Genomic DNA, 22,664 nt, shown 5'->3' on the forward strand with positions numbered 1-22,664 from the left:
ATTTGGTTCCTTGTTATATAATTTAATTAATAATTCTATTTTGTGTACATATTTAAATTAAAATATTTTTCAATATGAAAATTTAAAAACTATAACTATTTTAGTTTTTTTTTAATTTGTTTTATATATCTATCTGTCAATAATCTTCTAAGTGTTTACTTAGTGTATATGATTTGCAAACTCTTGCACGTTGAAATTTATTCAGTATATTCCTAAAATATAGTAGCTGCGAGTTGCTTTTCATAACAAAATGCGAGTTGCTTTTCATAACAAAAATCATATATTTTAATATATATCTGACATGATCTCGAACAATAGGTACTGTTAGAAGTATTGTTTCTCCTATTGACATATTTTGGGAAGAGTTGGTTCTACATGGTTTGTTAAGTGCGGTTTACTTGATTAACGTGGTTTATAAAATATTGTATTAATATGAGTATTTATCCAATGCGTATCGAAAAACAACTATTACGAAATCTTTGTCATAAAAAAAATACCCAACAAGAATAGTCCATTTTAAGCCTAGCTAATATCATTAAAGTTATATTTTAAAATTCAAATTGTTGTTTTTATTTAATTTAAATAATAAATATAAATAAAACAAATAGATAAAACACTTTCCGACATTTAAAACCTCGATATTCATACCAGGAAAAAGTAAGAAATTAGTTGGAAATCAAACTTAAAACGTGAAACGCCGTGAACAGGCAAACGCCGCTCTTTCTCGCCGGTACGGTTGACTTACTCCCGTTGCCCTTTCTACTCGGTGAATATCTCTGCTCGTATATGCACTCACTTAATAATCTTAATATCTGAAGCTCTTTTTTTGTTACCCGGATTTGAAGTGAATATTTCTGGTTATGTTAATTAAAGACTCAATTAGGGCTCTGCTATTCTGGATTTATTTTTTTACGACTCTTTTCTATGGATTTAAATAGTGAATCCACACATTTTACTTCGTCTATGCATAGTCATAAGTTAAAAAATTTAGGGAATTTTTTTAAGGGTGGAACCCAGGTATGATGCCCATGGTAAATAAAAAGGGGGTCTTTTTGTTGGTAAATTACACAAACTTACTGTTATGAGAGGTGGCAGCATCATCATCGCCTTTGGTTCCATATCTCAGTACCTGTTCTTGTATAGGTATGCCGAATTGGAATGTATCTCGTGGTTTGTTTTCTCTAATTTGTTTGCTCACTTGTTGTGAAAATTGAGAACGCTGATCTAAGCACAATTCTTTTTGCTGGCTAAGTGGCCGTGAATCAAATATTGGTCACTTTTTTAGCTGGTTCATAAATATATTTAGTATTAAACTAATATGACTGCACGTAGCACATGTAATTGTTGTATTCGTGGACTCTTGAGAGTAGTGTGTCTACTACTTCGATTTTCACTCTTATTGAGTGGAATCCTGTAATAACATAGAGAAAGAATTATCATATGTCTGTTTTCAACTCTCATGTTTGTAGATTTTCGGTGGCAATGCAGGTTTTGGTTAAATATGTGTAAATTTGCCAATCCTGTCTGATAAGAATGCCTGGCATACCTCTTGTGGCTCGCGAAACTGCGTAAGTATCCATCCAACAAACTGCTGCTTTACTGTGTTGCAGTGACTTCAATAATGGTGGTAGACACCAACCCCGTCATGGACACATTCAAAAACTGTGGAACCCACGATCAAGTTCAATAGCTGTTTGTCTTGTGCTTAGAACTTTCTTTCCCATGCTTAGGGTATATTCGAATGTTACTATTTGCACCAATTGTTTGGATATCACACAGCTGAAACAATAATGAAAATGATGGCATGCACATAAACATTTTTCCATGGTCTGGTATTGACGTCACATTATCCTTATGAGTGCAAAATAAATGTCAGCTTTTCAATTAGGTCGCCAATTTAGACTGCAAAAAATTCCAAACTCAAATCTATTTACCTTTTTATTTATAATTTTACTGCATCTCTTGTATGGACGATTACAGTTTCAAAACACTGTTAACGAATTAGAATATTGTTATCTTTACTGCTCCTTGGGTTTGAACTCTCAATCTTACACGTATTTTAACATGGGCTACATATAAAGTATTCATTTGTGTGGCGTTTTTAAAATTTTTAATTATGGGTTGTATGAATGCAATGAATTTTATGTGCTTCAAGAAGAGATTATGAAGTTCTGAGGCTTCTTAATAGACTGTTGAATTTTAAACCTGAGTTCATGTTTGTGACTCCTTTTTTTATGTTTCAAATTTGCCAAATGGCAAACACTCTTTACTATGAATATGGTATCATATGCTTTGAGTAACATTACTGCACCTCAAATGTGATTGTTAGAGATCAGCTAAGATCTTCAATGTAATTTAATTCTTTGCACAGGAACTTTGCTTGCAATTGCAGTCACTCTAGAGGTACAGATCACATGTGCCACCAAGATCCATGGGTGAATTTGTCCGCAGAGGAGCAGCTTGCAGCTGAGGAGAGCCTTTCAATTTACTGCAAGCCAGTTGAATTGTACAACATTCTTCAGCGTCGTGCTGTTAGAGATGTAATTTTCTTCCTTATATCTTCCTGCCCTTTTTTATTCAACTGGTCTGTGATTTCCCATTTATTGTGTGGATTGTTTGGCTCTGAGTTTCCAAATAAGCCTTGTTTCTTATATGTGTATATACCTACTGGTAAATCGGATTAAAATAACTAAAAATTTTGTTCTTCTTGTTGGTTGGCCAATGAATTCAAGATTTACTGTAAAATGTCATCATTGCTTGAGTTAGGGGTCATTTTATTCTGGTAGTTTGTGTATAGCATTTTTAACTGAAAGCAGTTCTTCTGCAGCCACCTTTCCTCCAAAGATGTCTACGATACAAAATACAAGCCAAACACAAGAAAAGGTATAACTGTTATATATTTTAGAAACTTTTTTATTTCTGTTAAATAAATAGCTGATGTCAGACGCCTTTCATCAGGAGAATTTTGAATTATCTCTTATCGTGCTCTTCGCCATGTAGATTTTACATCTAAAAAATTTGATGTATTTTTTATGAAATTTTTTAGATGTCATTTTTCTATATCCGTACCAAGGCATTATATAGAGAACAAAATATTTTGTTACGATTCCTGTTTTCTGCAGGAATAAAGTTCATATATCACTATGAATTGTACTAGATAGATAGATGAAGCCTTTGTTAGAAGTTGCAACACATCTTCACTTTATCTACAAATTCTCTCAAACAATTTATGTTCACTACCTATTCCAGTTTGTCCTTGTTGTATAGCAAGTGCGTGTACAGTTTCTTCATTGTTTGATAGAGGTGGGTGGGCATCATGCACGTGTCTCATATAGTCATACCTTTAGTTTGGGGTTCTGGCTTTACTATCATGGAACATAATCGACGCAATTTATTTGATTCTCCTCCTGTTTCTAGGATTGAAATGAAAATTTCTTTGCCATCCACTGTAAATGATGAATCAAGAATTCAAAGCCTATTTCCATTGTTTATATTATTAGCAAGACCGGTTCACAGCCCTGTGACTGTTGAGGTAGTTTATTATCTCATTTCATTTAGTTAGATGCTTCCCTTTTCCACTTTCAGTTGGCGATTCTACATTAACCGATCGACTGCTGCCATTTCTGATTCTGTAGTCTGCAGTTTATCGTGTCAGTCGACCATGCAAGCTGGAAAAATGTACAGGAGTTGATGGGAAGAATGAAGATGAAGCAAAATTTATTCTTCCTGACATTACTAAGCTATCGATTGAAGTCAAGTCTGGATCTCTTTGTATTATGTTTATCAGCTCTGGTACAATTTTTTTATGATGATCAACTTGTATATATGTCCCTGTGTGGTACTTGGAATTACCCAGGCTTTGCTGCTTTCTGCAGCTGAGTTATTTAAGGAGCATGGAGATGGATCATCATTACCAAGTGAGTTACAAACTTATAGTTAGTTTGAGAAGTCTTTGATATTGTTATGTGGGTTCACTATTTTTTTTCTTTTCATAGCTAAATTCACTACAGAAGCTGCTTGTCTCACCTTTACACACCTGCACACACATTTCATAGACCTATATTTGCATCTGCCTACTTTAGAAAATCTGAGGTAGTGATCAGTCAGCTACCTGATGGTTTGTAGTAGCCATTTCCAACCGTGCCCCAGCTGTGCGAATAACTAAGCGAATCTGGATTGCTCTTTTGACATGGTATACATGTTAAACATTTTTGCTCAGTTTAGAAGGAAAGCATTGAATACCTTTATAATTTCAGATACATACCTCTATAATTGCCTCTCTGTGTAATCTTAGGCAGAGGGCCTGGATCTATGACATTTTTATTTAACAGCATGGTGGCTTGGTAGATAAAAATAGAGTTCTCTCTTACAAACAAAACAAGAGACCTTAAAAGAAAGTGGCATTTTATTTGCAGTCTCGTTAATTCCTCACCAAGCAACTCTTAATAAAAGTAACTGCTTGAGTTTTAAGAACAGCTTTTGAAAGCACATGTCTGGATGTCGTTTTGTTATTGGTTGGAATTGAACATTCAAGTCAGGACAGTGTATGCACTATAACATTTGAGACACATTTTTTAGGAATGATTTTGAGTTGGTCGGCAAAGGGACATGCATAAAAATGTGTGGATTTACCATGTGATGACTTTATTTTAAAGGTTGGAGTTCATTTACTTAAGGTTTGGTTTGTGATCTGATGCGCTGTTGCTGTTTGGTTGTTATGTTTCACAAAAGGCTTAGTTTTTCCTGAAATGACAACATCCTCGAATTTATTTGGATATTTTGGTTTATAAGATACTACTTGTTGGTAAGAAGCAATAATCTAACAATTCCACGTTCTTATACTTAGTTTTCAATTGGTGGTTCTAGGTTCTACCCTCCTACTTTGGCACTTTCAATTATGTATCTTCATTTTTTTTATAAATATCTTCATCTTCATTTTAATATTATTCTGACTTGGTGATAGCTAATATTGGAGGCCACTGCTTCCTGGGCAAGATTCCATTGGAATTACTTCATTTATCATGGGAGAAGTCACCAAACTTAATTTCTGGGGAGAGGGCAGAGATGCTGTCAACTGTTGACCTACACTCCTGCTTCATGAGGGTAATCAAATGTATCCAGTTGATTCGGTTTAAGAAACAACTATGCAAATTCATGTGATGTTCTTTGGTCTTGGTGAAAGAATCTAGAAAATGGTTGAGATCATCGGCTGTCGATATTTGTTTATTTCTCATAATTTTCCTTGTCTTGTTTTCTATATTTCATGTGATTGTATGCATTACCTTTGTCGCAATCTGCACTCATTTGTAGGTAGTGAAATCTTCCTCTGTTTGTGTTTTTGCCTTTATCTTAATTATTCCTTTGCAGACGTGCAGTTTCGGAGAAGACAATTGCTTGTCATTCCAAAATCCAAATGTCGGACCTGGAACTGTGGTATGCCCTGTTCCTCTACCGAGAAAACGCAAATTTACTTGATTTATACTTTTGGAAGTTGCTCTGCTATTCAAAAATTTTTTTGAACGTTTTTTTATTTCCTTCATCATAGGCTATGATACAACATTTGCAAGTCAGCATAGCAGCTGAAGAAGTTGGGGCCAAGGAGAGATCTCCTTATGATTCATTCTCATACAGTGACTTTCCTTTCTCTACTTTACCCCACATCATTAGGTGAATTCCATCACTCACTATCTCTCCTTCTTCTCCCTTCTCTCTCTTGCACGCGAACGCGTATCACCAAAATTTTCATAAAAAACATTTGGTTGTAACAGAAAATGATTTGAATCAGAGGGATCTCCCCATTGTATTGGAATGTAGTCTTCAACTTTTCTCAACGATACTGAAATGAGGTCAATGTGATCAAATTTTGTGAAACTTACTAAGGATTTGAATCCTTCGTGAAGCATGGTCTATGTTATTGTGTTATGGAACAAAAAAGGAACTGTCATCAGTAATGATCTTCCGTGTTTTTGGGTCTCTTCTGACTGTATTAACTTGGAATACATTTGGTTTGTGGATCGGGTGCGATTAAATTTTGGTCATGTGTACTTTGAAAAGAAAGTCGGCTTGATGCATGCCACAGCAGAAAAAAAGAGCTTGCTCGCCCTTTTTTTTTGTCATTAGAAAATGAAATGATATCAGAGTTCACATGTATTAAGTTCTGCAGGAGTTCTGCTTCTTTGTCTTGCCCTTCACTTTCTTTATAATAAGACAAATAGATATTAGAATTAACGGCTTAATTTTTACCCAAAGTTCTACTTCTTTGTGCTTTCACTTTCCAGTATTTTAAGTATGATTCCTCTTTCGTTTCTTAAGTCACGCACCTAGCTCATTGCTTCTGACGTTTTGTCGAAATTTTGACATTTTAAATAATTATTCTGGAGTTCATTAATTTTCTGGGTTGGTGCTATCAAGGTTGAGGGCTGGAAATGTTGTGTTCAACTACAAATATTATAACAATAAGCTGCAAAGGACTGAAGGTAATTTGATGTACTTTTTTATTAGTTAACGCGAGCCTTGATATACAGCTGCACCTTCATCTTTGGTGCAATGCCATTTGCTTCTAGATTGTCATGTCTGGATATTATCCTCTGTGTTTCGGAAGGCTGCAAATAACCTAATTTTAAGTGAAACAAACAACATTTTCAACTCTAAACCCCTTAAAAAATATTTTCTATTTTTTCTCTATGGTGTCCTTTCATTATTAAAGCTGCTCGCACACTCTTCATTTCAAATTCTTTGGGATTGTAAATGACCTTAATCTAGCTATCCAGCCATATTTCCAGTAATTTTTTGGATATATTCATTTAACTAACTTGTGAGGTAGAGCATCATAGGTTTGTGTTCCTTAATTTGCATTTTAAGTACAAAACAGTCCTGTGTCATTCTTGAGCCTGTGTAATCAAATCCTATTCTCGTAGATTTGGTTGTTCAGATCCTTATATTGTATTCATAGTAGTCCGTTCCCTCTTAATGGAGATCTTGTGTGTCTAGTACCTTTTTTAATTATATTGTGGTCTCGTGCCTGCTTCTTTTGTGGAACTGGATGGCCTGGAACTAGTCATTATATAATGCCTTACTCGTTAATAAAAAGTGAGATTGGGTTTCTGCAAAGATTTACAAGAAGCTTGAATTAGTCTTTTAACATGCAGTGACAGAGGATTTTGCTTGTCCATTTTGCTTGGTCAAATGTGCAAGTTTTAAGGTAATTTGTGTTTCATGCTGTTACTTCCTTTACTTTCTGAAGCATGTGTGAATTGATTCTTGCTATAATTTATACATACAGGGTCTGAGATATCACTTATTCTCCACTCACGACCTTTTTAACTTTGAATTCTGGGTTAGTAAACCTAAATAATTTTCTAAATTTTTTTATTCTATTGTATTTGGATCATTGTCCTCACTCCCACTGTGTAGGTAACAGAAGAGATTCAAGCTGTGAATGTATCCGTAAAAACAGATGCATGGAGATCTGAGGTCAAGTCTCCACTTCATCTTCAGTGGTTCTGTGTAGACAGTAATTTATCTTATCATGCATAGAATATTGATTTATTCAGGTGCAAAGTAGAGAATAAAACACTTTGGCCTGTAATTGCAGAAGTATCTTTTGGAATTCTTGGGCTTCTTTTTTTCTTCGATGAAATAAAATACGCAACACCCTTGTGCTTCCCGTGTCAGTTCCTCTATAGATCTTTATATATATATGGTATATTGTAGAATGTATAGGGTTAGTGTAGGAAGAGAGCTTGAAGTTGACTTGCCTAGCAGACATTGTGTGTATAATGGCTTGCCTCTGCAGAAATTGAAGTAATACTGATTTACTGGAGTTTTAAATTGTGAAATACATTTCAAGACTTTAAGATATAATTATGAATATTTTAAAACACTTCATTTGACAATGTAATAACTGTTCATAATTATCTCTGCAGAATGTTGTAACTGGTGTTGATCCTAAACAGCAGACATTTTTCTTTTGGTATGCTGCTGCTGTTGTTATTATTGTTATTATATATTTTTTTATTTTTCTCATTTGAAATTTGAATCTTGGAAATGCTTTGTATCTTGACATATGCAGTTTGAATTATGGATATCAAATGTAACGAAATTATCTAACTGCACAGTTCCAAAGCACTACAACGTAAGAAGTCTAAGAGACGAGTTCAAAGATCAAGTCACGTGCATCCCCTCGTGTTAGATTCAGAATTACCTTCAATAATTGATGGTCGGGGAAAGGCTGATGGTATTCTTGTACATTAATTTTTCTTGGTCGTTTCATTTTGTAATGTTCTTTCTTATTTTGTAATGTTCTTTCTTTCGTGTTTATATATTCATATTTTACTTTTATGTTAGAGTTGAGCTCTGTTAGGGATTGAATTCCTTTGTTTTGTCCTTGCCTGCAAGATGAGGGTGAAATTCTTTTGACAATAGACATACAATCGTCAAAGTCAGCATTCAATTAAACTGTATGCTCCTGTTATATATACATGTATATGTATATATTAATATATACATGTAAAGTTTGTGTAGATCACAGGGATAAGTATTTCTTATATTTTGTTGGGCATGGCAGACAGCGGAGAACGAGATGCATCGAGTCCCCGAGCTTCATCTGCCACAGCACATTCATATGCAGATCCTGATTGCGTTCAGTCATTGCCTGGAAATAATCTTACACCTCCAGCATTGCTACAGTTTGCTAAGACAAGGAAATTATCAGTTGAACGCTCTGACCCCAGAAAGTAAGTACACTCACTGATGTGTACAGAAGATAACAGAGTAGAACGCATGAATTGTGTTGGCTTCAAAACCTCTGTTCCACCAATATGTTTATACTTTTACTTAACTAAGTGGAACGTTGTCAAGTGTCTTGAAATATCATATTTCAATGAGAATAGGGCTCGTCTTTACAAGCTAGTTTTGCTCCTTTGTTGTACTTGCAATTATTGTTTTGAGTTTAAGCCAACTCTGGGGATGTCAGAGGTAACGAGATTTGAGGCACCCTGAAATTCAATGACAAATCTGACTCTAATAGTTTGTAGATATAGGGCGATGTTTATGATGTAAACATCGAGTCGAGTCATATCTAACTTTTCTTTTTGCCTTTTTCCAGTCGCGCACTCTTGCGAAAGCGGCAGTTCTTTCACTCGCACAGAGCTCAAGTGAGTTCGAATATAATCTACTACATGTATTTATAGTCTATTTTTTGACATGAATATTTCATGCTTCATAAATTTCTGTTATTCTGTAATGTAAAATTCATGAATTATGAATAAGAACATTTAATATTGGGGCTCTGGTAATGCAACACTATGTAGGTCATTGATGAAGTCAAATAAGTTGACAACAATTTATTTTTCATGTTCCAGGAATCATCATAATTAACTTGCACACTTTTTTATTTGGTATTTTCATTGGTTTAAAAAAATTTTAATACTGCCTGTACTTCTCATTGTGTAAACTACCACTGGAACTTAAAATTCAGGCAGGCATAAACGAGGGAGTGTTTCTAAATCTGTTGGCATAAGATTTTTTGAACTTTTCTTTCTCTGAAATTTACTTTTGTTCTCTAGGGTCTAAATCAGTATTGGAACATTCATGGGGTTCAAATACACAGCCTTCATCCTTCATTCAATTTTCTCTTCATCTTGCATAAAAATTCCCTTCGATGTTCTGAAAGTATCCATTGAACATATATAAGTGATTTAGTTCAAACACCTGTTTCTTTCATCCTCCCTCTGTTCAATAAGCTCCGTTTTCTTTGGATTTCTCACTATCATATAAATTCTCAGTAACTCAAAGTTTGTTTAGAGTTTAGACACAATTAACTCAGGAGTACTCTTTTCAATCTATCAAGTGCTCCTGTGATCTTATTTTAAAGTATCCATTTTGAATTGGCAGAAGTTGGAATACTGAAGTTTTGCTGATATTTCCATATTGACCTTTAATTTTGAATGCATGGCAAATTTGTTCTGATGTACACTAAAGTAACATGTGAACTTATTTGTTGATTTTCTACATGTGAAATCTGGAACGAATGAAGCCCATGGCCCTGGAGCAAGTATTATCAGATCGTGACAGTGAGGATGAAGTAGATGATGATGTTGCGGACCTTGAAGATAGAAGGGTATGCTTGGCACTTGTGGTTGCTACGGTGCTAGTTTTTTATTTTACAATATTTATTTTACTTTTGCGAGGATTAATTTTGCATTCAATGAAGTTTTCTCTGGTGTGGAGATGCATTGACTACTGAATAATTATGTTTTAGTAGACATGTCAAACTAAATAATTTTTACGGAAGTAAGCTGTTCGTTACCAAGTTATTATGAGTCTATAGAGAGGGAGATAATTTAAGCAGTTGATGTGTATAATCCAATTTGAGCCAATCAGATACTCCCTCTACAATTTTTTTCACTTTATATTGCTTTTGTGAAGAATTAATGGCTTTCCTAGAGCAGGGATACGATAAAATTTCAAAATGGTTTCAACACCAGTAGCGTAAGTCTTTTCCCTCTAGTAGAACATCATAATGTTGCTGATCCTTCCACTAGGTTGATATTACTTTCTGCATACCAAAATTTCTCGGTTCAGAAAACATGCATGTAAAGCTATGGGTTTATGTTTCAGTATTATGAACTTGAAACCCATGTGCTGTTGAAATAAAAGGTAGAAGACACTGAGACATAAAATGTAGAAGAAATTGAAAATAATTGGGTTACTTTTCCCATTACAACTAACACTTATTTATAGTACAAGTAATTATAATTGTAATATCCCTAATTGCTGATTACAAGGATATACATAATTACTTCCTACAATTGTGTCCTAACGAACATATAAAATATGTTTGTCAGCATGTGCCTCATCTCAAGTCAGAACAACAGTACTTTCTCTTTTGTTGTTTCCATCAGTTGTCTCTTTAGCAAACACAAACTGGGTGGAGAACTAATTGATTAATTACACTAGGGAGATGCTTATGAAAAATTCATTGAGAGTTTATTTATCCATTTTGTAAAGGTTTGGGCTAAACATGTGCCCGCACGTCTGCAGTAAGTAGATAAATGACATGGTTACAATTTTAGACAACCTTCTCCTAGGGCATCTTGCATGCTTGGTCTTTGGCGGAAACAACATTATCATCTCGTGTGTCACAAGTTTATGCAAACTTGTAGACTACAACAATCTCACAGTTTGGAAATTTAAAGATAGAGGCCGTAGATTGCAGCATGATAAACATTGTTCTACTGTCTTGGAGAGTGTAAGCTCCAGGTGACATTACGTACTATCAGTGGGCTGATAAATTTCCTCAAATATGTTTTTTTCTTATTAAACACCTTTCATACAGCAGTCTCTTCAATGTGATTTGTCATTTATCTACTTCTGTTCATGACAAATATCGGGATTTTGAGCAGATGCTTGATGACTTTGTGGATGTTACAAAAGATGAGAAGCAGCTGATGCATCTCTGGAATTCTTTTGTCAGAAAGCAAAGGTGTGATTCTGTTAATATTTTTTTACCCCTTTCATTCTGTTCACATAATACCTAGAAACTTCTCTTCAACCTTATTGATATTATTTATGATAAGGATCTTATGGCTTTCCTTTGTTGAAGTCCACACAAATATATTGGCATCCTTGATTAGTGTGAGTGATGATCATGACTTTAATCGTTCTCATAAAAGGCTTAGTTCAAAGTTCAAACTAAATGACTTGGCTGATTAGCCTTGGTCTTCTAAACAAATTTGTGTGATTCTTGATGCCGCTAATGAGGCATCTTTCAATAAGTGTTTGTACTAAAATTTCATTTTTCATTTTCTCCCATTATACACCATGTTTATGCTGCACAAATTTTTGATCTACATATATGTGGTGACATGGCTTCTTGTTGATGCTAGCATTAGTTCTTTTTACTAACATAGATTGTGTTGATAAAGCTCAGGTTTTCCACGATATAACTATTTTCTCTGAAATTAGCAAGATCAATTACTATTTCTCTTGTGATGCAGGGTTCTGGCTGATGGTCATGTTCCTTGGGCATGTGAGGCATTCTCAAACTTGCACGGGCAGGATCTTTCCCGGGCTCCTGCACTACTCTGGTAATTCTCCTGCTGTCCAGATTCTTGATCATAATTGGCTTACATGTAATCTCAGAGTACTGTAATTCTATGATATGCCAAAGTATTAAGAGTTCTGTATATCTGCCATAGTTCCTTTTCTTTGTATTCCCCAAATGTTTCAGAAAAATGAGGTACAATGAATCATTTGTTTTGTGCTGCCACATTATTTAGGCTATAGTTTGTTTTGAAACACAATTCAAAATATTAGCATGTGAAGTCCCCTGCGGATGCCTACTTGCTCTCACTAGTCTGACTGTGTTTGTTACGTATATCTTACCATTTTCTCGGCCAATATAGACACTCTCTGTTATCAGAATAGCTTGCTGACCGACATTGAATTCGAAAGAAGAACATCAGTGTTACGTATTAAATTAATAGTAAGCTCTACCAAAAAGACACTAGCATATCCTCCCAAACTCTTAAATACCATTTCCTCAAATATTTCAAATAGTATAGCAACTCAAGCACCATATGTTTCGATCATTATATAAATAGTTTTGAAAATTGAAGTTCCATTGATTTGTTGTATCTTGATGGTTTTGGCAGGTGTTGGAGATTATTTATGGTTAAACTTTGGAATCATGGTCTTCTTGATGCTCGTACCATGAACAACTGTAATCTTATACTGGAGCAGTTCCAAAGCCAAGATACCCATCCATGAAAATTTCAAAGAGCTTTCTTCATTGTAGGATAATATGAATTGCTTTTAACTTATTTAAAGTTGGGAGTACATGCAAATTTGGTAATTTGGCCAAGCTTGTGGGCTTGAGAGTTATTTAGTCACTGGGGATAGCATGATTCAAGAATTTATAAATGCGTTGATTATTTTTTGTCTTTTTATGTTTTCTCTTTTGGTTATAATAACAGTAGTAATATTATCTCATCGAACCCACAAAAACAAATTACAACCAAAAAATTATCCACCTATTACAACAAAATAATTACAAATATTTTCAATACAAATGATTCGTAATCACTAATTTCGTATAAAATTTGCAAAATTTGTTTTTAGTTAGTTTTTTCTTATCGTTGCTATATAATTGAAATACAGAGTATTTGTACAAGCACCTTTTTCAAATGCAACGGTCAGTATTGCAATTTCCCATCTGCGCTCGACATTACACATATATTCTCAAGTCTTGTATAACTAGGAAAACCGTTGAACCCGGAAAGCAGATCCACGCACAGTTGTGCTTCAATGGCGTACTGCAAGATGCAAGCTTAGCCACAAAACTCGTGAATCTTTACTGTGTGTGCAACTCCTTAACATATGCGCACCGCTTGTTTGATAAAATTCCAAAGACAAATATTTTCCTTTGGAACATTTTAATCCGTGGGTATGCGTGGAATGGCCCATATGAAGTCGCGATTGCTTTATATTACCAACTTTTTGATCATGGGCTTGTACCAGATAATTTTACTTTCCCTTTCGTGCTCAAGGCGTGCTCGGGGCTGTCTGCGATTAATGTGGGAAGGGATATTCATGATCAAGTTAAGAAAACCGGGTGGGAAATGGATGTGTTTGTTGGGGCTACGGTTATTGATATGTATGCCAAATGTGGTTGCTTAACTGATTCTCGTCGAGTGTTTGATAAGATTGAGAATAGGGATGTGGTATTGTGGAATTCAATGCTCGCCGCTTATTTGAAAAATGGGCGACCGCAAGATTGTTTGAAGCTGTGCAGTCAGATGGTGTTTGGGGGTCTTAGGCCAAGTGAGGCTACTCTGGTAACTGCTATATCAGCTTCTGCCGATTTAGGTGTCATCATTCAAGGGCATGAGCTTCATGGGTATAGCTGGAGACTCGGGTTTAAGCTTAACGACAAGGTGAACACCAGCCTAGTGGATATGTATGCTAAAAGCGGTAATTTGAGGTTTGCTAGGCATTTGTTTGAAGAATTAATGGAGAAGAGGCTTGTTTCTTGGAATTCAATGATAACTGGTTATGCGATGCATGGTCATGCTTATGAAGCACTTAATATGTTTAAGATGATGCTTACCAGAGAGCGTCCTGATCACATAACTTTTGTGGGTGTTCTTTCAGCCTGTAACCATGGAGGACTTTTACATGAAGGGCGGACGTATTTTGACTCGATGATTAGAGATTATCACATCGAACCAACTGTTCAGCATTATACCTGCATGGTCGATCTTCTTGGCCACTGTAACCAGTTTGATGAGGCATATCATTTGATTATGGAGATGAATGTTTTACCGGATTCTGGTGTTTGGGGTGCTTTCCTCAGTTCATGCAAGATTCATGGGAAGGTGGAGTTAGGGGAGCTAGCGTTGGAGAGATTGATTGAACTCCAACCAAATGATGCAGGAAACTATGTGATTCTGTCTAATATTTATGCTCAGGCTGGGAATTGGGAAGGAGTTTCAAAGTTAAGAAAGTTGATGATCGATAGAAAGATCAAGAAAAGCATTGGTTGTAGTTGGGTCAAGGTGAAAAGTAAGATCCATGGATTTGTATCTGGAGATACTTCTCATCCTATGTTTGATCAGATACATGCCCAGTTGGAAGAAATTGGTGATCTAATGGCTGAGGCTGGATATGTTGCAGATACAACTCCAGTTTTTTTTGATGTTGAAGATGACGAAAAGGCTGAAATGGTTAATAGCCACAGTGAAAGACTAGCCATCGCCTTTGGACTCATTAGCACGCCTCCTGGGACCAAACTTCTGGTAACCAAAAATCTTCGGGTTTGCGAGGACTGTCATGTGGTGATCAAGCTCATATCGAGAATTAAAAAGAGGGAGATCACTGTCAGGGATGTGAATCGGTACCATCATTTTAAAGATGGTGAGTGTTCTTGTAGGGATTATTGGTGATTATTGTGGGATAACAATAGCGTTTCCCTTTCTGATACGAGAAACCGTTGCAAGCGAATATTGTTTGAGGGGCTCTCATTTATATTTTAGTCTTATTAGATAAGGTTTTGTGTGGGATTATATCTCCTGACATGAAGCGAATGATGATTGGAATGCGTAATTTGAGGAGCTGCACTTAAATAAATGTCAGATCATAACATGCTAATTGAAGATTGTACTTGAATTGCCTACACCTGTAACCACATCATTCTAATTTTAAAAGGAGAAAAAGTAAGAAAATATTATTTTTTATATTCTCAATTTTTTAATATCCTGTTGTTATTTTTATTAGAATGGTATTTTGATTCATCTGTGGTAATGTCATCATCATTGGATTAGGTATGATTGATCAAAGAAAATTGTTTTGATCAAAGTTTACATTAGAGATAAAAAATTTGCATAAATTTGTTGGTCTTCATATTTCGACATAGTGCAACGTGCTCTTTCATCTATTCATGAAGACTGGTTCGAAAAAAGATGATGTTGCCGAGAGTCCAAACTGAGGCAAAGTTGAGGAGAATGTCTCTCCTTCTACTGTTGTTAACTCAGCTATTGAAGATAACCTATCTGAATCAGCTACTCCTGTGTTACTTAGCCATGCTGAAATGCAAGCTTCTAGTGTTGAAAGCTATCCAAGTTTTGAAATCTGAGAAATAGCAGCATTGCTGATTAAATGGAATTTAATATTCAGCACAGCAGCCTTCTGATGAGTGAGAGAACTGGATTTTCAAGCTTGCTTTCTTAACATGTTTTTTCCCTGGTGAGTGGGTAATTGGAAAAATATTGGAAGACTTGTGTTCCCCCATGCAAGATGCAGGCAGAACTTGTTCAGCTGATGTTACATCACTCAAGGTGATTTGTTTGCAGAAATTAGCAAACAGGAGTCTCCGTTACAGATTGAAGTTACTTCTGCAGTGGCAGCTGTTTATGCCTACAGCTCTCTTGCTACCAATGATTCCAGCCACAAGTAGTCTGCAAGACATTTATGCAACACTTGATACATCTTCAACCGTGTATGATATTAACCAGATACTAAAATTGTCAAATTGAGAAGAAACTGGTGGTTGTATTCCGGAACTGGCTATTGGCATCATCTCTGGAACAGGAATCAAGACTGGGGCTCTCTCAACTTTTATCGATTGAGCACCAAAAAATCTGCAGCTCATGTAACCAGCATCAGATGAATTCGGCTGCGTTAGAAATTTTGAGCTGGACCAGTTCAGTATAATATTCAAGCCATGAAGGAAATCACAACTACACGAGGAAGGTTATTTTTTCTTTCAAGAACGTCGGGGCATATCCAGAAATTCGGGAAGGAGGTACAGGTTGGATGACAGAATGGGATTGGGGGAGGCGACTAGTCTCGGTTTTGGCCTTTTGGGAAAGCTGCAAAAAAATTCCATCCCTTCTCCCGGACTATACTTGCCCCCGTATGTGTAGATCATGTCCATGTAAGGATTATAATTTCCAAAGGGTCCAATCTACGAAGGAGAGTTTGATATCCAAGGTTGAATTACCTGAGCAAAACCATGAAAATGCTCCTTCCTTCAGCTCTTAAGGTACTGGAGCGGGCCCAAATTTACCAGCTTCCTACATGCATGCACAAGTCCAGTAGTCATGAGCTCATCATCCTTATTGATTATATGTTTTTTGATTGTCAGGATTTTCTGTGTGTATTATATTTTGATTTGAAAAGATTTGTTTTACACAAGAGTGGATTACTTTTCCGAGTCCCACAACGGCCATTGCAATCTTTCACTGTTATAAATCTGGAGATACCCGAATAAGGAAGGACAAGCAGACTAATATAGAACGTGAATTTTTTATTATTTTTTTTTTTCAGTTGAGGAGTTGCGAAATTGTCATATTTCTTGGAAGTTTATATTATCACTCTAATTTTCATTCACACAAATATAAATTCGATTATAATTTAATAATATTTACAAAACAAAACCTACATAGATTTAGAAACCGTTTAATCGAAAAAATTAAGTTAAAACTATCATTTTGTCTCTCAAAGTTATTTCTCAATAATTAATGTAACAAAAGTGGTTTAATCCTGAATATGTTTATTATATGTTTGTATATTAATTAATATATGTGAGGATCGACCTCGTCCGCGTGAGCAGAAGATGTGCGATGAAGTATCCATCATATTTTTTATTTTTTAATTAATTTAAAATAATTTAAAATTGTTAAAAAAATCCAAGAATTGGAATAAAAAAAAGTATGGAATTGTTTTAAAAAATTCAAAATCAAACTAATATATTTTATCAAATTCAAATATTTGTCAATAAATAAATATTCATTTTAATTTATTATACACTGTCTTCAATTTAAATTATTAAATAAAATAAAAAAATTAATATTTCTACCCCTCTAACTTACACATGCTTCGGGAAACCAACATTTGCAAGTTGAGGGTAAGTCGATTTGGTGGAATATAAATAATCACACCTAATCTCCTCACAGTGTAAGAAAGGAATCATGTTTCATAATTCTAATCGTCTGACAATTTTGCTCGTAACTCTGACAATTTCTGTAGAATATTGTGCGGCAGAGTATTACACTCAAGAATATGTTCAGCAGATTCTGAACTCAGCCAAGAAAGACAAAGATTGGTTGGTGTCAGTCAGAAGAAAAATCCATGAAAACCCAGAGCTCCGATTCCAAGAATTCAAGACCAGTGCTCTCGTCCGCAGTGAACTCGATAAACTTGGAATTTCGTATGAGTACCCATTTGCCAAAACTGGTTTGGTTGCCCAGATCGGCTCTGGTTCTCCACCCGTTGTTGCTCTGCGTGCTGACATGGATGCTCTCCCTTTGCAGGTTGGTCAATATCTGTGGGCAATTTTCTTGTCAGGGATGAAAGATGATGTTTTTTCTTCAAAGTCTTTGGACCCTTATTTGTTAACCCAATGCTCGTGGAATTGTTATGCCCTTTTTGATCAAATCTTTTATTTTTTTGTTTCATATAAATTTTAGGAGCTGGTGGAGTGGGAGCATAAGAGCAAAGTTGATGGTATAATGCATGGATGTGGGCATGATGCTCACACTGCGATGCTTCTTGGTGCTGCTAAATTACTCAATGAAAGGAGGGATAAGCTTAATGTGAGTTTAACTTGGATAAATTTTTTGATGGTGATGAATTTTTCTGTAAATTTTCATTGTCACTAATTGTTTGTTTTTCATGCATATTTGTGCATTTCTTTGGTCACTTTGCATTCAGACAATCTATGTTCCAAGTTAACAAAATATCCTTTCCATATGGATAACTGCTGCTTGCAAATCATGCACGTATAGAGTTTAAAACTTGCGGAGTTCTGCTGCATTGGGAGACCCGTTTTATGTGGTAAATAATTATTTGATTTAAACATTTTTTAGACCCGTTTTATGTAGTAATTACTGAAGCAAGATAAAAGCATCTATAGCCTGTAGGTGCTTTTCATTTGTTTCTTCGCTAAGATTGTTTGTCCTTTGAATCTTGATATGCTATTGTGAGTTCATAATGGGACCGTGGGTTTGAGATGGCGAAACACGCATCGTTATGAGTGTTCATGTATTTGTGATGCCTTTTAGGACTTTTGAAGTAGCTTATTTGATCATTTCTGCTTTTTTTTTTCTTGATCAATTATAAGAGAAACACTAATGTTATTTTATCTTGATTTGTGTTGTATGATGCTTAAGGGTACTGTGAAACTTCTATTTCAACCTGCGGAGGAAGGAGGTGCCGGTGCGTCTCACATGATAACAGAAGGTGCCCTTGGGGCTGCAGAAGCAATCTTTGGAATGCATGTTGATTTTGAATCTCGGACAGGAAGTATAGCTAGTATTGCTGGACCTGTTTTAGCCGCTGTCTCGTTTTTTGAAGCGAAAATAGAAGGAAAAGGAGGGCATGGTGCTGCGCCCCACAACAGCATTGACCCAGTACTGGCTGCATCTTTTGCAATCTTGGCATTGCAACAGCTCATTTCAAGAGAAACAGATCCACTTCATAGTCAAGTATGTCACCCTTCATTGCTTCTTTACTGCGACATTTAATTTAACTAATTTAAATTTTTTCCGAAGGTTATAGAAGCAATATTCATCTAAAAGACTAAGCCAAATATATATATGTATATATTCATCTAAAAGCCAAAATCACTTGCTTTCTTCTTAGTAAGTTCGATTCAAAATCTTTGCAAGCCTCTCGATTAAACTTTGTTCATTACATGATTATTGCACAGGCTCCCTGAAAACATAACAAATTAGTATCTCTAGAATAATATCGTCGGGGACTCAATGATTTCCTTGTTATGTGGCATAGCAATCAAAATATGCTGCTTGTGCTCTTGAGTAATTTAAAAAAAAATTGAGTTGAACTGTTATAATCATTTATAGCTTTTTGTGTTGTGATAAGTGCTTGATTTGAATGTTTTAACTTTGAGTTCTCGCTGAAGGTTCTTTCTGTTACTTTTGTCCGAGGGGGGACAGCATTAAATGTAATCCCACAGTATGTTGAGTTTGGGGGTACTCTCAGGAGCCTTACCACTGAAGGCTTGCATCAACTCCAGCAAAGGGTGAAAGAGGTGATTCAAATACAGCCGTTCATGATTAACCTCACTATTTTATTCCTTCGAAAGTAGAAATTCGCAAACTAATGACCCTTTCATTTATTCTGTTATTCAAAGGTCATTGAAGGGCAGGCTACTGTACACAGGTGTAAGGCTCACGTCGATATGAAAGAAGCAGAGTTCCCTACTTATCCAGCTTGTGTGAATGACGAAAGATTACATCGACATGTTGAGAGAGTTGGTGAACTCTTACTTGGCACAGAGAACGTGAAGAAGGCTGTAAAAGTTATGGCTGGTGAGGACTTTGCTTTCTATCAAGAAGTGATTCCTGGAGCCATGTTCCAGATAGGAATTCGAAACGAGAAAGTGGGTTCGGTTCACTCGCCGCACTCGCCGTATTTCTTTCTTGATGAAGATGTGCTTCCAATTGGAGCAGCCCTACACACTGCTATTGCTGAGGTTTATCTGAGAGATGGGAAGCAGTCTGATCTTTGAGTTGAACTATTTGTGAAGAGCTTCATCGGTTATCCTAGACTCAAAGGTGAACCTGATGTCAGAGTCTGTATTTACATTCAAGAAACATTAACTTTTTTTGTCTTAAAAGTATACAAATTCATATCTGCTGCTATCATAAACATAATCAACATCTTCTTTTTATTATTTTTGTGCAAAAATGAACTGCTGGACCTCTGAAATTTAATATTAGAGAGCTACTTAATAATGTGTGGAAGGGGTAATAACTAATAAGAATTGTTGAAAAATTATTTAAAAAATGTGTTAAATATTTGTGTTGAAAATGTGAATGTTGAATGTTGAAAATTAGGTGTTGAATATTGAAAATTAGTGTGTGATGATGTAGGTAATGATGTATTTTATTTTTGGATTATTTGTAAAAATTTTCTATAAATAGATCTCTCATTTGTGAAGAAAATCACAATTGAGTTGAGAGAAAAATATTATAAAGTGTGTAGTGTGATAATTTTGAGAGTTTGAGATTTTTACTTTTTTACCGTAAATTTTTACTTTTTCACAACACGAATAATTTTATTTTATTTTCGAAAAAAAAATTTATTATTATATATTACCTTCTAACATACAATATATATTTTTATAAAATAATTACACAATATCTAAAATCATTTGACTTCTATACTAATATATAGGTCTACTTCCATCGAACAAAACCAAATACACATTCTATTTCTACTCCAAAATTCCCATAACAAATCGAAGTCACTTAGTGCATACCGAAAGAAAGTAGTTATATTCTCTAGTTATGAAAAAAGTTATATTATTATAACTCAATTGAAGCCAAATTAATGTTAATTATGAACGGATTGGTTATTTTTGTGAAAAAATGAATTGAATATTTAATGTTTGAATCTTACGTCTATGTATGATAACTATGTTAAAAATTATTTAAAAAAAAAAGTGATAACAACACTGTGAACTCTAATCAACAAAGAAACATTTAAATATTATTTTTAATTTAATCAAATCATATAATATAAATTTGTTAGAACAAAAATCAAATTTAATAAATAATTAATGTGCTACATATGGCAGCAGACAAGTCGAATCGTAGCCTACGTGTGTGAAAAACATTTCAAATTTCCTCATGTAGTACAAGGCGTTTAATTTTAAACCAAAAAAAAATTTGTCTGATTTACAAATAAAATTTGTGTATTAAAAACATATATTATTCGTTCAATTGAGAAATTTATTATTTTTTAAAACATTTGATTTATATTTTGATGGTCAAATTAAAGTAGGTAGATTCATGGAAATTGAACAAAAATTTCTGCCGTAGATAAGAAAATGCGATTAATTAGCCTTCATTCATCTACCAAACATAGCTGGTCGCATCCCGATTGTTTATCATTTAAAATAATATGTAATTGAAATATTAATCATTCTTTCCTTCCACAAAAATAATACTAATATTATTATATAATTACGGGAAAACTACTTTCTTGTCTACATGTTGGACTATTTGCGATTTTTCATCATCACATCAACATCACGTGGAAAAAATACTAAAATTGAAAAAAAAAAAACATAGATGATCGAAACCGTAAAAATAATTCAACGTTATACACACATTCATTATATTTCTTTCTTTTTTTTTTCCTTTTTCTGGTCCCAAGCTCCCTATTCTTGGACTCTTGTTAGACTGAAAGCAATTTAGAACTGAGTGAAATGAAAATAAAAAGCAATAACAAAGAAACATTTAGGCACAATATATATATAATTGTGCAGCAAACATTCCAAACCCCATCCAAATTTCTTACGAATTTATTTATACACCCGATCCTCCCTCTCCCTCTAGTTCTCTCTCCCTCTCTCTCTCTGTGGATGTACGTATATAATATATAAGAGATGATAAATGTACAGAAAATGGTGGAATTTATGGAAGAATACAGTCTGATAATGGGAAGAATGAGGGATCGCTTGGCTTACTATTTGGTATTTCCAAGAATAAGGTTGCTGAGGAGTGCTCCTGATTCAGATTCTTCTTCATTTCTTGTCTTCTTTTAACCCTTAATTTCTTTCCTTATTACATATTCTGTCATGCATATCATCATATGTAACGATCAATCTTTTTATATATCTGTGTGCTGAAATTTCCCAGGTTTTATTTGTATTTTTAAGAATATTCTTTCTTAGAACAAGGAATCTCAAATACTCCGAATTGAAGTACTTGATTGATCTGCTGTTTGAATCGTTCTTGTCGACATAAACTTCTCTTCTACCTGAAAACACTCGACTTTTTCATATATACCCTAATTCTTATATCCAAAGAAAAAGATAATTATCTAGTATTAATAATATTCATTTCTTGTTTGTTGTTGTCATGTGCTGAAAAATAGGGAGAATCGTCGAAATGGATGGAGTAGACGACATTTCAATACAAAAGAATGGAATTAGTTTGATATTTGTTCCTTGTGAGGATAAAAGGTCCAAGAGAATTAGTTCAAATGTCTCGATCTACCCATTTAATTATACAGGCTTGTGCATTAATTTTATTTTAGAATAAGAAAATAATCACATTTAATGGTTGGAGGTCGCTCAATAAAATTTTTTTTTTTTACAATTTCTCAAATGGACCTTTTAAAATTGATTGTAT

General features: G+C 34.7%; 3 protein-coding genes across 6 annotated transcripts; all 3 read left to right on the forward strand.

Annotated features, from left to right (window-relative positions):
- Positions 1–608: 608 nt before the first annotated feature.
- LOC140965916 (polycomb group protein EMBRYONIC FLOWER 2) lies at positions 609–12,944 on the forward strand. 3 transcript variants are annotated; one of them, XM_073426170.1, is made up of 22 exons: positions 609–730; positions 1,489–1,568; positions 2,372–2,540; positions 2,828–2,883; positions 3,418–3,532; positions 3,636–3,792; positions 3,876–3,917; positions 4,964–5,103; positions 5,368–5,433; positions 5,546–5,667; positions 6,412–6,476; positions 7,149–7,201; positions 7,283–7,336; positions 7,414–7,473; positions 7,926–7,972; positions 8,118–8,236; positions 8,567–8,735; positions 9,107–9,155; positions 10,037–10,120; positions 11,406–11,485; positions 12,000–12,089; positions 12,657–12,944. In XM_073426170.1, the coding sequence occupies exons 2-22, from the start codon at positions 1,534–1,536 to the stop codon at positions 12,769–12,771; spliced, it is 1,887 nt and encodes a 628-aa protein (XP_073282271.1). In that variant the 5' UTR covers positions 609–730; positions 1,489–1,533; the 3' UTR covers positions 12,772–12,944. The 3 variants fall into 3 exon arrangements, with proteins under 3 accessions (XP_073282271.1, XP_073282270.1, XP_073282272.1); XM_073426169.1 differs by having other exon boundaries at positions 633–766; XM_073426171.1 differs by having other exon boundaries at positions 703–735.
- Positions 12,945–13,177: 233 nt separating this feature from the next.
- Positions 13,178–16,357, forward strand: LOC140965907 (pentatricopeptide repeat-containing protein CRR2, chloroplastic-like). Of its 2 annotated transcripts, none has more exons than XM_073426154.1 (2): positions 13,178–15,752; positions 15,859–16,357. In XM_073426154.1, exon 1 carries the CDS (start codon positions 13,188–13,190, stop codon positions 14,943–14,945), a length of 1,758 nt encoding a protein of 585 aa, XP_073282255.1. In that variant the 5' UTR covers positions 13,178–13,187; the 3' UTR covers positions 14,946–15,752; positions 15,859–16,357. The 2 variants fall into 2 exon arrangements, with proteins under 2 accessions (XP_073282255.1, XP_073282254.1); XM_073426153.1 differs by having other exon boundaries at positions 13,178–15,215; positions 15,324–16,357.
- Positions 16,358–17,385: 1,028 nt separating this feature from the next.
- Positions 17,386–20,194, forward strand: LOC140965950 (IAA-amino acid hydrolase ILR1-like 5). Its single transcript, XM_073426237.1, has 5 exons — positions 17,386–17,813; positions 17,970–18,095; positions 18,672–18,986; positions 19,424–19,552; positions 19,655–20,194. The coding sequence occupies exons 1-5, from the start codon at positions 17,472–17,474 to the stop codon at positions 20,030–20,032; spliced, it is 1,290 nt and encodes a 429-aa protein (XP_073282338.1). The 5' UTR covers positions 17,386–17,471; the 3' UTR covers positions 20,033–20,194.
- The last annotated feature ends 2,470 nt before the right edge of the window (positions 20,195–22,664 follow it).

The sequence above is a fragment of the Primulina huaijiensis genome, unplaced genomic scaffold (assembly GCF_012295235.1).
Source record: "Primulina huaijiensis isolate GDHJ02 unplaced genomic scaffold, ASM1229523v2 scaffold16847, whole genome shotgun sequence".
NCBI lineage: Eukaryota > Viridiplantae > Streptophyta > Magnoliopsida > Lamiales > Gesneriaceae > Primulina > Primulina huaijiensis.